Source organism: Anastrepha obliqua, chromosome 1 (assembly GCF_027943255.1).
Source record: "Anastrepha obliqua isolate idAnaObli1 chromosome 1, idAnaObli1_1.0, whole genome shotgun sequence".
Lineage (NCBI taxonomy): Eukaryota > Metazoa > Arthropoda > Insecta > Diptera > Tephritidae > Anastrepha > Anastrepha obliqua.
Window position 1 is genome coordinate 9,489,993 of NC_072892.1, and position 15,615 is coordinate 9,505,607.

The 15,615-nt window shown below is 36.9% G+C and overlaps 2 protein-coding genes across 5 annotated transcripts; one reads left to right on the forward strand and one right to left on the reverse strand.

Moving 5' to 3' along the window:
* The first annotated feature begins 4,407 nt into the window (after window positions 1–4,407).
* Window positions 4,408–15,551, forward strand: LOC129253242 (dihydroxyacetone phosphate acyltransferase). 3 transcript variants are annotated; one of them, XM_054891538.1, is made up of 6 exons: window positions 4,408–4,428; window positions 11,816–12,394; window positions 12,463–13,010; window positions 13,091–13,675; window positions 13,769–13,933; window positions 14,794–15,551. In XM_054891538.1, exons 2-6 carry the CDS (start codon window positions 11,839–11,841, stop codon window positions 15,145–15,147), a joined length of 2,208 nt encoding a protein of 735 aa, XP_054747513.1. In that variant the 5' UTR covers window positions 4,408–4,428; window positions 11,816–11,838; the 3' UTR covers window positions 15,148–15,551. The 3 variants fall into 3 exon arrangements, with proteins under 3 accessions (XP_054747513.1, XP_054747510.1, XP_054747511.1); XM_054891535.1 differs by lacking the exon at window positions 4,408–4,428 and adding an exon at window positions 7,735–7,940; XM_054891536.1 differs by lacking the exon at window positions 4,408–4,428 and adding an exon at window positions 8,316–8,447.
* LOC129253243 (fatty-acid amide hydrolase 2) lies at window positions 5,405–7,629 on the reverse strand. 2 transcript variants are annotated; one of them, XM_054891540.1, is made up of 3 exons: window positions 7,472–7,629; window positions 7,325–7,394; window positions 5,405–7,193 (listed from the first exon to the last, which is right to left on the reverse strand). In XM_054891540.1, exon 3 carries the CDS (start codon window positions 7,126–7,128, stop codon window positions 5,557–5,559), a length of 1,572 nt encoding a protein of 523 aa, XP_054747515.1. In that variant the 5' UTR covers window positions 7,129–7,193; window positions 7,325–7,394; window positions 7,472–7,629; the 3' UTR covers window positions 5,405–5,556. The 2 variants fall into 2 exon arrangements, with proteins under 2 accessions (XP_054747515.1, XP_054747514.1); XM_054891539.1 differs by having other exon boundaries at window positions 7,262–7,394.
* Window positions 15,552–15,615: the final 64 nt, after the last annotated feature.

Below are 15,615 nucleotides of genomic sequence, written 5' to 3' on the forward strand. Positions count from 1 at the left end.
AAGACAAATAAAAGAGGGCCAAGGATAGAGCCTTGAGGTACACCTCTGGTTACAGGGAGAAAGTTTGACATGGTATTATCAATACATACGGTTTGTAATCGGTCACTAAGATACGTTTCTATAAGAGTCAAGGCCGACGTTGAAAAGCTAAATAAGTTTTTAAGCTTCAGAATTAAGAGCTTATGGTCTACGGAGTCAATGCCTTTGAATGGTCAAGTAGAGTTAGAAAGGTCACATGCTTTTTGTCAATGTTGAGCCTTATGTCATCAGACACTTTTAGGAGTGCTGTGGTGCAGCTCCTACTACATCTAAACCCCGACTGCAATGTGTTCACCAAGGCGTTGCTATTCAAAAACGTGTTTATTTGACGATGCATAATACGCTCAAGAACTTTGGATAAGAACGGCAGTATTGCAATCGGGCGGTAGTCTCCATTCGCTTTCTTAATAGGTATGATTTTGGCTTTCTTCCAAGAGTTGGGAAAGATTGACGTGGTTAAGACGGTATTCAGAGCATAGGTAAGATATTTTAAGATCTTTGGTAACAGGCATTTTATAAATTTTGGATGAATTCCATCCAGACCGGCCGCATTCGACTTGACACTAAGTATGGACTGTACTACCTCACAATCATCGACACATTCAAAACAAAAACTGGACATCACAACGTTAAGATTAGAATTGTAATTGTCATAACATATATTATTAACAGAGCCGGGCAAGCACACAAAATTCTCATTTAGTACATTTACATTAACATCACATAAATCTAGCATAGGTTTATTTTTGTTCCCAATCCCGATCGCACGAATTTTGTTCCACGTCTGCTTCGAACCCACTGCAGTACTAAACTGCTGCTCATAGTATTTTAGTTTACTCAATCTAATTGATTTGTTAACATCTCGTCTGCAAGCCTTAAAGATGTTATAAGTTTCCGAGGTTCTGAAGCTCTTCCATTTGCGATACGCTTTGTTGCGTTTGCAAATCAAGTGTTTAATATGGTTGCTGAACCATGGCCGGTTTTTATCAATTACTGGTTTGTGTATAAGTGGTACGAAGCGGTGAAAGAGCGAGCTAATGTTTTCTTCAATGAAGCTAATTTGCTCATTACTAGATATTAAGTTATGAATACATTCCCAGTCAATTTCCTCCACAGCCCCTTCAAGAAGCTCATAATCTATGCGTAGAAAATCACGGTATGAATAGTATTTAGTGTCATGGGTCAGTTGGAAGTTAAATGTCATGAAAATAAGATCGTGCTTAGAAAAGCCTGGCACAGAAAGCTGGTCAAATAGGCGAATTTTAGCGGTATCGTTGACAAAAAATATATCTAGCAAAGAGCTGCTAGTTTGCGTGAAATGTGTAGGCATAGAGCCGTTAACGGGGAACAAACCCAAGCTCCGCATGGCTAACACGAACTCATTTTCACATAGCAGGTCGCTGTTAAAATCTCCTGCTACAACGATATTATTATAATTAAGAGACAAATTTTCGATGAAATCAACAAATGGTGCGTAGGCGATGTATTTGTTAGGTCTATATACACAGCCAATGAGGAGTTTGTCATACTTAGTTTTAATTTCAAGGAAAATATATTCTATTAGGTTCGTATTTTCCGAGATGCACTTGAGGGAGCAAGACAGACTATTTTTAACAAACACTGCAACACCGCCACCACGCTTGGCTCTATCTAAACGGAAAGTTTTATAGCCATTAACACAAAACGAATCGTCATTATGCCACGTAGAGAACCATGTTTCAGATACACACACAACATCTACATCAGATGACTCAAAGATATATCGAAATTAGATGGCAAACTCTGAGCGTTGAGATGACATATTTTCAGTCCAGACTTTAGCCTACTTAGTACGCGAATCATATTAAAAGTGGTATCTCTGCCCGTGTGAAACTGTTTATCCTTACCTATCATTGGCGAGGGAAGTAAAGAAGAGAACATTGCATATAAGACCCTTTGAAACCCGAATATTACCGAATATGACAAGAAGTATAGTTAAAACAGGAGTTAAGAGAAAGCCCAAGTAGCGGAAATAGAGAATATGAGAGGAAGAGACAAATAAAAGGAGAAGGACACAATTTATTTTTATTGAACTAAGTAATAAGATGTTATTATAAGAACTGCACAGTTGCTTTGGTCTGCTTTTTCATGGCAGAAATACACTCAGAAGGTTTGACCGTGATAGATTCCATCGCTAAAGGCCCATATTTAAGATTATAGGTTGCTTACTAAATAGCGGCGTAAGACTGAATGTGTAAATGGGTAGATTAATTATATCATTCTGATTCGATAATATCGCATATGTGAACATGATTTTTATTTATTTCAATTGTAAGTTATTTATAATACGTTCACATATAAGTAGATGATCTACTTTTTCGTGCTTAACTCCCAATCCGTAATTAAAATCAAATTTCTCTCCCGAAATCAGAGATTATAAAATAAACATAGATAATAACGATACCTTTTGACATACAACCCTGTGTTTTCTATGTTATCGATAATTATTATTACGAATGTAAGGAGGAAAATTAAAATAAAAACTAAATGAAATGGATGCCGGCAAGGCGGATTTATTACAGGTGACAGCAAACACATATAAGTAAAACCCTACATATATTTGTTGTTGCGTTTGGTGCAAGCATCACGTCAAAATCAGCAAGCAAATGTAAACATACGAATGTAAACATACCAATACATTCAAACAAAGCATATCATTTTGACGTAAGCCATACCCACGGCGAAAAATTCAGCTGGGTGAATGCTGTCACCTTATTAAATCCACCTTGGATGCCGGCAAAGAAAACAGGTCTGTAAACATAATAAAATTTTTGTTAAGTATTATTAATTAGGGACTCATTTTACAGAAAAAAGTGGGTGTCCATAAACGTTTTGTCCTCTTATTACTCGAATGCGTATTACTGCCATAATTTTTTGCAACCTCAGTAAACGTGGCATACAGATTTCCTCCAACTGTTTATTATTAGCAGACAATTGCGCCATTAAATTAGCTACTTCATCTCCTTGCATTTTCTTTATATCGTTAGTAATAATTAAAGAAACCAAAAACACCGAAGATGCTTTCCATTTCAATTCAACCGGGCTATTCCTTCGATTTCGATGTAACTTAAATATGTTGTTCTCTGGTCCAAATAATGAGACACGTATTTTTTTGTTCGCCCGAAAAAATTTTTTTTCAAGAGTTATCGGCAATTTTGTTTTTCGGCTCAAAATCGATTTTTTTAATTATATAAGAAAAATTTTTTTTAAATTCCCATAACTTAGTCAAAAATCAACCGATTTTAATGATTCTGGGTTCAAAATGAAAACAAAACAAAAAGTGCGAAACAGGTTTTTTACTCAAAAATTCATTACTCAAAAACAACTCATTTCAGCTACTGGGCATTCAGCTCAATTGAAGTTTAAGGTGTCGTCTTGATTTGGAAAAAGTTATAAAAAAAAAATACACTTTTTGAAATATTGAATTTCGAAAAAATTTCAATTTTTTTTCTTTTTTGGTAAATAAAAAATTGTCAACTACTTTTTTGCAATTGTTTCTACATGAAGTCGCTCGTGTAAGTAATGACGATTATTTTGAACCCAGAATCATTAAAATCGGTTCATTTTTGACTAAGTTATGGGAATTAAAAAAAAAATTTTCTTATATAATTAAAAAAAATCGATTTTAAGCCGAAAAACAAAATTGCCGATAACTCTTGAAAAAATTTTTTTTCGGGCGAACAAAAAAATACGTGTCTCATTATTTTGACTAGAGAGCAACATATTTAAGTTACATCGAAATCGAAGGACATGACCCGAATAGCCCGGTTGAATTGAAATGGAAAGCATCCGAAATATTTCACCAAAATAATTTTTATGAAGAAAAACTTCTCAAAGCAGAATTGACAGCTGATTGTCAATTTTGCAAGTAATCTGCCATATCCGAACGGATAGATTAATTTTGTGGACTTATTGATAATTACTGCATATGTGAACGTACTTTAGTCTCAATTACATTGCGAATTACGAACAAATCATTGTCTTTCCTAATTTTTATCGGAAACTTATCGGAATTAGCTATACGACAAATAGAACTAAAGAAAAAAGCAAAATAAACAAACGTTGAAAAACCAAAAAAAGGTATTTTATATTAATGGAGAGAAAAACAGACGTGCTTAAAAAATTTATGTACGGCCAAGAACTGAGTATGGACGAAAGGATGTAGGACGACGTAGGGGAATGATTATGCGGCTACAATTTTAAGATATTATCCGCTCAAACGGAAAATGTTGCTGAAGTGACAGTCCTTGGCCGGATATAAATCCGAGTCCTTCCGGTTATGTAGAATCGACTGTCATAGGGACGTTTCATCATTCGTTAAGGATGGCTCATCAAAAAGCAAATAATTGAGTAAAGCTTCTTAAAATATGCTCAAATATAAGCAATGGCGAACAGGATCAAATTCGCGTAACGCCCCGCTGCTTTCCCGAAGTACTCGATTCAAAAGAGAACCTCCCGGAGGCGCTCTCCAGATCACTATAACTCCTTTTTGGTTATTTCTCTCATATGAATACCCTTAGTACCTTTTTTGCGTTTTTTTCGACGAAGTATACAACTTGCACACTTCGTTACTTTCTCTTTCAAGTATGTATGTATGTTGAAAGGTATTTTCGTATGTATGTATGTATGTTTGCCTTCAAATTATATACATATATTTGCTCCTATGTGACTGCTTATATTGAGTTTTAATTAGTAAATTATAAACCTAGTTTTTCAACGGCATGTAAATCATGATAAAATAATATGAAGGTTATGTTAGGTAAGCCTGGTTGGCAATAAGCCACGCATAGACCTTTTGGTCCCTAGCGATACCAGATGGAGACCGACCTCTATGAATACCTAAAGTAGACATCATGCAGGATGTCAGCGCTTTTGGCGAATCTAAGTAGGGCTGGGAGCTCCGCTTTTGAGACGTCTTCCAGACCCTCAAACAGTATGGCTCCCAGGCATCTTAGTCGCGTTTTTGATAATGCCGGACAAACGCACAGAAGGTGTTCTAAAGTTTCCTCAACATCCTCTCTGTATTTCTTGCGTTTGTCCGTGTTAGCAATCCCTATCTTGTACGTATGTGCAGCCAATAGATTATGACCTGTTAGCATGCCTATATTAGTTCTAGTTCTGCATTCCTTTCGCAAGAGTGTAAGTATAAATTGAGTCAGTTTTTTGTCGTTAGTCCACCTAGCTTCCACTTGCCTTTTCATGTGGTCGTCCATTTCGTTGTATATTACGTTTAGCGGTTTTGGTATGTCATTCTCTTGCTCAAAAGGTAGTCTAACAGCACTTTTTGCTATCTCATCTACTATTTCGTTCCCCAAAAAATATGAAATTTATAAACAAAAAATTTATGTTTTTTTTATTTTGCTCAAGAGATTTAAAACCCGCTTTAAAAACTAAATTTTTCAATTAATACCGCTATCCCATTCTACATTACTAAAAAGAACTTGATGACGCCATGTTGTAAATATGCATATTTTTATATTACTGTGATTTATATGGGCGTACCCAGCCCCCGAATGTTCGTTCCAATTCCTTGGCGACGTTTAGACATAGTCTATCATTCATTTCTGATGCCACAACTTGTATGCCCATAGGTATTCCTCTGCTATCTAATCCCATCGGAACTTGTGTTACTGGCACTTGGAGAACATTAAAAATGCTAAAGTAACTAAAATCGGTGAATTTTATCAAGGGATAGTAATGAAAGGGAGCAGTGCGGGGCGAACTATGAAAGAATAATATACCATCCTCTCCCAACATAGATATTAGCGCCTCCTTGCAATGCCTAGTCGCCTCACGAATTTGTTGCTCCTTTTCTTCGGGTAACAAAGCATCAATCAATGAGTAAATCGCAGCCATCGTAAATTCACTGCGGCCTAGTAATTTTTTGAATAGTTCAAAAAATGGGTTCAGCGTTGCGCCATTTCCTAACAATTTGTTAAAGTTTGCTGGTTCCTGTGTCATCCAGTAACGCCACATTTTCCCCGTCATATTAAGATTGGGTAAGGTGGCTAGTTTTACTTCCGAACCCGATACATTTGTAAAATGGCGGCATACCTTAAACATGAGCATTTGCTCCTCTGACCCTATGGGATTACATTGAATCATGTTATTACAAGGTATGTAGAAATATCGCAAGTTTTTTAGATCCACCGGTTCATCTAAACGTAATTTCTTTTCCATATTTGGTTCAATTAGAACTTTCATTATTGGAATCAAATCATCAGCATACCGTGTCATTGGTCCAGCGCTCACCATTGTGTTTTCTTCATCTCCACTTCGAAAGGTACAACCGCGCATGTTAACGGCACCTGTGGTAGGTTTGTGACCAAAAATTCCACAGTTGAATGCTGGTATGCGAGTGCTTCCACCAATATCTGTACCTAGCCCAAACGCTGTGCAACATGCACTGATTAGCGCTGCTTCTCCACCCGATGATCCTCCAACAGAGCGTCTATAGTCATATGGATTATTAGTTTGCCCAATTAACATGTTGCGTGTCTCAATCCATTTATTGACTTCAGGCACGTTTGATGTTGCCAAAATAATGGCACCGCTTTCCTTCATCAATCGCACGCATTCAGCGTCCTTTGAGGCGCGTTCATTTCGTCGAGAAACCAAACCTAGCGTATGCAGTTTGCCGGCTACTTCAGTGCTGTCTTTTGTGGTAAATGGAACGCCAAGAAATGGCTTTGTCTTTAATTCGGCTTCTGTGATCTCGCCTTTTTCAAAACGCTCATCAATAGCTCGCGCTTCATCGAGTGCCTCTAAGAACGGACCGTCAACAATAGCATTTAACTCACGGTTGACAGCAACTATACGGTCATAATAAGCTTTTACCACTTCGTAGGACTTCAATTTTCGTTCCCGTATTAGGCGAGCAAGCTGCACAGCGCCCGTTGACAGTAATTCCTCCTGTTTCTTATTTGGCGGCACTGGTACACAACGAAAAACACCCAGAAGCCAACCAAGTACAAATTCCAAAAATCGATCTAAAATTATGTGTATAAACGGTATAACTGTAGATAATGTCGACTTTGTTGGAACAACCATTGTCGTCCTACTTTTGGATGGACTCGGGGAATGCAAGATAAAGGTGAACTTCAACGAATCTCGGCCTGTATAATTTAAATAATATAAGTAATTAAGCGCGTAAAAAGAAAGAAAATAAATGATAAGCACTAACAAAACGGTTATCTGCATATATATATGTAAGTACAAATTGTATTTGTTAAGGAGGGAGAAAAACCTTAGTGAAATAAAATGTTGGCACTTTTCTGCTTCGTTTCTTCCAATACAGGTAATTGACCAGTTTCACTCTGCTCAAGAAAAAGAAATGATAATATAAAATAATGATAATTAAGATTTAGTTAATTGACAGTGTTGTCAGTATTACCCAGATGTATCAGTTTTGTGGTCATCTATGGTTTTGTGTTTACTTTGCATACAGTAACAAACTATAATAAAACCTCAAAGCACTGAATATTACACAACAGTTTACAATTAGCAATTGTAAAGTTTGGTTTATTTGCTGATCATTGGAAAGCTTTTCTATTTGAATTAATTGATATACCCGAACATTCGTAAAAGCAACACTGAACTTATATCTTAATTCGCCGCAATTTGACGTTGAGCTGTTTATATGTATGTGCTCTTATGGCATTGTGTTTTATTTTTCTTGTGTGCTTTGTTGGTGTTACTACTGCTTTATGTTTCTATTGCTTAACGATTAACTAGTATTTGATGCTCGCTGGCAGTAAGTGCATTTAAAGTGTTGGCAATATTTGTGATAAAAAATAGATAAATGAGGAAAATTCAAACTAGTTGAGCAAATAGAAATAAAGTATTTTATTTAGCGACTGCAGGTAAATATACACAATTGAAGTGTACTATATGTATAATGTGTTTGTGCGGAAGTGGGGGGTGGCGTGAGTTGTATGTGCATGACGGAGCTCTTCCATCGGGTGCAGTCAAATGAGGTCCGTAATTATATTTACTTAATATTTATTGTTTTTACTTTTTAGTGAAGTATATCTAGTATTTGTTGACATAAAATCATGTCCATAAGTACGTACATATGTATGTATGTATGTATGTACATCGGGTATAAACAAAATAAAGGTGTTTTGTTTGGCAACAGTTGTGGAAGTTATCGGCCAATTGAAGCTAACTCGGAACATATTAAGGCATTGAATAGAATTTTGTTTAACGCGCAATACAAACTAATTTTGTGTCCACAGTATGCAAAGCATTTGATATCTGTGCCCGGCTTATTGTAATTTTCTGGCCCAAAAATAATGTATACAAAAGGATAAAACTCATTGCATAAGAAGTGGTGAAAAATCATTACTTCAGTTATTAATAAGCAAACGGTAGGCAGCTTGGTAATGGATTATTAAAAAAATAATTTGTATATCTAATCTGATGTTATTGTTGTGTTTCTGACATTACAATCTATTCCTCATAAGTTATTGTGTGGAATGTTGCTGAAATTACATACTTCGACTGTCGTGGGATGGAAAAATTTTAATAATCTTGACTAATGCGTTCGAATGTTTTTTTAATATAGTATATCATTTAGCAAAATGTGAACATAGCTTCTCAAAAAATGAATCTGAAATTACACAAAAAAATAGATTTCTAACGGAAATCTAAGCGAAATTTTGATTTGGTGACGTTTTTGCATACGTAATGCAAAACTGGTGCAAATATTTTATTATACATTTTGTATGTACAATGTAGGTTGAGGACAAAAATATGGTCTTATACAATTAAAAAATAACCACCACAATGAATTCGGTCGTTTACCCCTTACGTTACTGTTGTTGTTGTAGCAGCTTATCAGGTCTGCTAAGCATAGTGAAGTCACCGGCCGTCGTCAATCTCATTTAAGGGTAGGCCCAAGAAACTTGCTGTTTCGTCGGAGTAGGTGCAAAAGGATAGGGGACGTAGAAGAGTGTCATTTTCATGGCAGCCAGTTCTGCGTACCGGAATGGCTCGAGAGGTTTTCATAACCAAGGGCTGCCGCCGTCATAAACCAGCCTTGCTTAGTGCGCTGAACCACAACTCTTGTCTACCTCTTAAGTGTTAATCAAGTAATATAATTACTCAGACCAATTAATAGAAAGATTAAACAATGTCAGGACTTTGAAGCAAATACCACTTAGAATTTAATGTTTAAACGTTATTTGCATAACCTTTGATTTATTGGCCCGCATTTGAATTAAATATCTTTATTGAGCTTATTCACTTAGTAATATAAATATACCTAGTGGATTATTTCCTATCACATAAAAAAATGCTATTGTATATATTAACATACATTGTACACGAATTTGAGGTTTCAATGTATTTATATTCTTAAATGTATGTAGTCTTGTGAAATCAGTATAAAAATACTTAGTATTTGATAATTAGGTGCATGTTTTCTTTGAACTCTTTGTTTTGCATATCCGCCGACCACAGCCAATTATGTACACACTGACCATTCCTTTAGAACCCGATTGGTACATTTTTTCATTGAATGAATTTATTTATTTCAAATTTGTTCAAGACGTTACAGTTCTTATAGACTAGTTACAGTTGATGGGGGTGACAATGTTTCGTATTGGTCCCAGTATTAAAAATCTGAAGTAGCAAAGTGACGTTTTTAACCGTTTAATAGTTTTTAACAAAAACGCTTTTATAACGTTGATCTTTTCTATTACTAAATACTAAGCACAGGTGGCCGCCGTAGCCGAATGGGTTGGTGTGTGATTACCGTTCGGAATTCACAGAGAGAACGTTGGTTCGAATCTCGGTGAAACACCAAAATTAAGAAAAACATTTTTCTAATAGCGGTTGCCCCTCGGCAGGCAATGGCAAACCTCCGAGTGTATTTCTGCCATGAAAAAGCTCCTCATAAAAAATATCTGCCGTTCAGAGTCGGCTTGAAACTGCAGGTCCCTCCATTTGTGGAACATCAAGACGCACACCACAAATAGGAGGAGGATCTCGGCCGAACACCCAAAAAGGGCGTACGCGCCAATTATACAAGGTGAAGTCTAAAATAAACAATACTAGCGTCATAAAAATGTTTTTGATGGAAGTTACATCCCTAGCTGACTTTCAGTGAAAGCTTGGTGACGTCTAAAGTGTCAGTATGTTTGTGTCATCGGTACAAAAATTAGTTTCGAACAAGGAGCTAATATGAAATTTTGTTTTAAAATCGGTAAAACGTTTACCGAAACATTTGAATTGATGAAAAAAGTTTATGGCGATGATTGTCTATCTCGTGCCAGAGTTAATGAGTAGTTTACGCATTTCAGAGATGGTTGTGAGGACATATATAACACACCCAAAATCAGTAATAACCGGAAACTTCATCGAAATTGTTCGAAAATTTATCAAAAATGTACCGAAATCATCGTTGAAATTCCTGGAATCGGAGTTGAATATCTCCAAAACATCGATTTGTCGTATTTTAATTGATCATTTGGGCTTACGAAAGGTCTGTGCACTTTTCATTCCGCGCAAGTTAACTGACGACCAATAATTGCTCAAAATTCAACATTCGAAAGACCTCATTAAGGCGAGAAAATACGAGAACTTCCTTTACAACATGTAACGGCTGATAAACCGTGGTGTTTCCAACATGAACCTGAAATTAAGCGTCAATGTGCCGAATGGAAGGCAAAAATCGAGTCGATGCTCATTTGTTTTTACGATTCCAAGGGAATTGTCCACAAGGGGTTCGTACCAAAGGACCAAATCATCAATTCAATTTTCTATCTTGGCGTTTTGCAGCGTTTATTGCATTGCATTAGTCGAATTCGCCCTGAATACCGCGAAGCAGGAAGCTGGCGCTTATTGCATGATAATGCACCATCTCATCGATAAACTCTTGAGACTGATTTTTTGACTAGAAATCGCATTTTAACCATCAATCATTCACCGTATTTGCCTGATATGGCTCCGTATGACTTCCATCTATTCGGAAAATCGCGTTTGGCCATGAAAGGAAAACGTTTTGCGTCCGTAGAGATCATTCAAAAGGCTTGTACCGACGGTATGAAGGACATTCCAATCAATGACCTGAAACACGCTTTCGAAAAGCTTTTAGATCGCGCAAAACAGTGTATCGAGGCCAGAGGGGACTATTTTGAATAAATAAACTCGAAGTTATCAAAACAAAGCTCATGTCGTTTCTCAGTCTTTGTTTATTTTGGACTTCACCTTGTATATACATATGGTATATATATTTATGTCAGTAAAGTTTTCTATCTCATCTTACACATCCCGTTTGCTATTGATCAACTTGAAGCCTTTAGAAATTAAAAGTTCCATTCTTGCTCTCTCGCTTGTTTTCAATGTTATTAATGTTGACATTGATTGCCCATTTCTGCTTGAGAATATTAATTTTCTTACAACTCCCGGAATTCTTCGTAATGCTCTTTCTTTCTATCTAAATACAATAAGTTTAATATAAATGCTCCTATTGAACATGCTTTGTTGGTTGTTTGGCCGAGCTCCTTCTCCACTTTATGGTGTTCGCGTCTGGATGTTTTTTACAAAGTAGGGATCTACATTTTTATGCCGCCTCCGAACGGTAGATGGCTTTTTATGACAAGCTTTTTCTTGGAGGTTAGAAAAAATCTTGTTCCAAGCCCGGGGTTCCGAGGGGGGCGCCGTAATTGTCACCTTTGTATGATGAATCGCAACTTCAATCCCACGAAATGATTTCTGCATGTCTTCCTTACAGATAAAACACATTCACTAAGCACAATGAAGACGGGGCTATCCCCGCCATATGAACTCCCACTATGGCCTGGGCCACAGTCGTTTACGTCTGCATCGACGGCCGCAACCACTTACATGGATGATTTTGAGAATATCATTGCCAAGGGTAAAGAACCGGTGATGACCAAGGAGTACAAGCCCCAAATGGCTAATGAGTTTGAGCGTTATTTGAATCCACAAACTTTGAAAGGGCATGTTTTTCGTAGCGAGAAGGTTCGTAAAATCATCGCACATTATGCGCAAGTGAATAATTGCCCAGTGAAGCAGATTGAAAAGCAGGTGAAAGAGATTATCGATGAAATCGGTTTGGAGCGTAATCTGCCGATCATACGTTGGTGCGGTATGGCCATAACGGCAATTGCAAAACGCATCCTCTCGGGAATTTATGTAAATGCGAGAAGCATTGGAACAGTGCGGGAACAGCTGGGACGAAATCCAGTTTGCTATTTGCCCAGCCATCGAAGCTATATGGATTTTGTATTAATGTCATACATTTGCTTTTATTATGACATTGAAATACCTGGTATAGCAGCAGGAATGGGTAAGTAACAAAATGGCGTGCATTCGATTCATGATATAGAAATTTAAATTTCTTATTTATATATCTAGACTTCCATGCCATGTTTGGTATGGGCACAATGCTACGTAAAACCGGTGCTTTTTTTATGCGACGCTCCTTCTCAAAAGACGAGCTTTATTGGGACATTTTTCGCGAATATATGTACGCATTGATCTCTGTTTATCACATAGGAGTTGAATTCTTTATAGAAGGAACACGCAGCCGCAATTTTAAGGCGCTCGTGCCAAAAATTGGCCTCCTTTCGATGGCACTGCTTCCCTACTTCACCGGCGAGGTGTCTGATGTCACCATCGTGCCAGTGAGCATATCCTATGAACGTTTACTCGAGGAACAATTGTTCGTCTATGAATTGTTGGGCGTGCCAAAGCCGAAAGAGACGACGAAGGGTTTCTTCAAGGCGCTGAAAATTATCGATGAACGTTTTGGAAAAATGTACTTGGATTTTGGTGCACCAATATCTGTGCGTGAATTCTTTGGTCACACGGCCTCTGATCGAATGCAGCGTGCAGCTATGGGTGCACACTTACAAAAGTTAGATAAACACGAGCTGGATTTGATTAAGAAGTTGGCTAATGAGGTTGGTTCACATATGGGAAATAACGTTCGATTACACACATAATATACATGCATTTCAAACCAATTTCTGTAACTTTGTAGGTAATTTATCAACAGCAACGGCGCATCGTCATTAGTACATTCAATCTACTGTGTCTGTATTATGCTAGTCAATTATACGTAGGATGTTCGGTTAACATCGAGGAGTTAGCACGCGGAATTACCAAGTTAAAGTATCTATTCGAAGAGTTAGGCGCACATGTTGCCACCGATTTGAATCGCCTCAAAATTGAAATAATTGAAACCGTTGAAATACATGCGAACATTGTACATTTTCATAATGCACGACTGCAATTCACGCAGGTCGCTGCTGCACAACTGGCACAGGATATCGATACTAAAAGACTGAAGGCACATGCCCTACTGCCACAGACAATGGCTGTAGCTGTGCCGGCGCTGACATTGCAGCTGTATATAAATCCCTGCATGTTTTGGCTTGCACGGCCGGCATATCTGCTATTAGCTGCACTTCATTTACAGAGAGAGCAGCAAAAGCAAAAAGACGTCGATAGCGTGACATTACCTAGCAGCTATGTCGAGGTGGTGACGTATTTGTCGCAACGTGTAGCTATACTTGATGATATATTCAAACATGAATTCATAATTGAGTCAAACCGAGATTTGGAGGTGAGATTTCGAATCTTCACATGAGTTATATTATATGAATTTCCATGTGTTTGTACATTTTTTTACAATATTTTGTTTAAATTCTTCCTTCAGGAGTTCGAACGAAATCTCAATCTACTCTCAAATGTTGGCATTCTAACAATATCATCCGATGGCGGCCAAATCACATTTCTCGAAAATGAATGCAGTAACGTTATACTCTCCGCATTAGCACCTTTTCTGTGTGTCTATTATCAATTAGCTGTGGCGCTCAATGAGGTAAAAAGATCTTAATGCTTGACTTATTTAGAATAGGTCTGTTCATGTTAAAATTATCCAGTAACTTGCCAGTAACAATTTGCAAGTTTTATGAACAGTTGATTAAATGGTTGGTGGGAAAAATCATAAAAAGTAAAAAAAACTTAAAAAAAATTCAGTTGATTTACCTCGTATTAAATAAAAAACAAGAATAAAGCAAATAAAATTCAAAATAACGAGCTTAGGCATCACATGATTTTATTTTGTCCAAAATAATTTGTTCCATCCCATCGTCGATGTCAGATGAATAACATCCCATTAGCATCTTTAACGTTCTTTGCTTCCTCCTATGCATGTATGTATATATGAATATACAAACATATATTGCCAAATTAGTTAATGACTAAAAAGTTCAAGCATAAAACACAAAACATACCTTAATGTTTAGGACTTGTATTTCGGAAACTGCAGCAACGGTGACTGGAGGCTGTGGTTCAGAGGTACATACCTCTATACCACTGACCGATTCCTATTTAATATGATTTCAAATAAACTTACTTACATTCTCCATTTCAATCACCTTTTTTTTTATTTAAAACTTGGAACTCTTTCGTAAATTTTAATTCATGGTTATTTTTATTTTGCGATCAGCTGTTTGTTTCACTTGCAAATTCATACAAGTAAAAATTTATCTAGTAAAAACTTGCAACTTCCCCTCAAACTGATTTGTCATTTTGCAATTTCACTTTCCCCTACTTCGGATTCATGAACACCAAAACTTGATAATTTGCAACAATTGTTACAATTTTTTACAAATTATTTGCTTCATGAACAGACCTAAAAATTAAGAGCAATTATTAACTTGTTTATATTTTCCATAGTTTCCCACCACCAGTTCAGCTGCTTCTTCCACAAGTGACGAATCCAAGGAATTTAGCACGAAGGATGTACTCATACATATGCAAAAACGAGTAGAAAAACTTTTGCAGCAACAACATGTCTCCAATGTGCATCCTTATTGTCTGGCCCTAGACAATTTGAATATTGCGTTGTACGCGTTTCAGCAAGCGGGCTATCTGATGAAAAACAAGGATACTGGCATGTTAGAGCACGCAATTGGGAAACCTTTGCGTACAGTGGAAGTGGACATGTTGCGTTACTGCGAATTATTGCCATTCAAGCAGTACTATAGCGCAGCCAGTGCACAAATGAACTCTATGCCATCTAAGTTATAACTATTAAAACAGTGTAGCAAAAGTACACTGGTAACACAGGCTAAGAATTTTCACGTGGCTATTGTGTTTATAGTGTTAGTTCTCGTTTTACCAATGCTGCGTTTATTAATGGATTTGTTCATTTAGTTTTATGGATACAAATTCTTGAATACAAAATGAAAGTTAGTTTTAGTTGAGTGAGCTTCTGAGTGCGATGCAACATTTAAATAAAAATTCAATGGTCTTAAGGAAAAAGTGCGTAGTGTTCGGGTAAGAGCATAAAAGAGTGAATTATTGCTAAGCACAACAAATTTGTTCAAATGAGTCCATCGGGAATGGACAAATGCGGAAACACGCTGCTTAATCGTGAGCAATCGCTGAACAGGTTTAGGTTCCGCTCACAAAGTGTGCCAAAAAATCGAGGGTGCTTTGAAATACAATATGAACAAGCAGTGATTTGAAAATACAATATGAACAAGATATTCAAGA

Coding starts and splice junctions, on each gene's coding strand:
- LOC129253243 (XM_054891540.1), bottom strand. CDS start 7,128: ATGGTTGTTCCAACAAAGTCGACATTATCTACAGTTATACCGTTTATA.
- LOC129253242 (XM_054891538.1), top strand. CDS start 11,839: ATGAAGACGGGGCTATCCCCGCCATATGAACTCCCACTATGGCCTGGG. Junction 12,395..12,462: donor TGGTATAGCAGCAGGAATGG/GTAAGTAACAAA, acceptor TTATATATCTAG/ACTTCCATGCCATGTTTGGT. Junction 13,011..13,090: donor TTAAGAAGTTGGCTAATGAG/GTTGGTTCACAT, acceptor GTAACTTTGTAG/GTAATTTATCAACAGCAACG.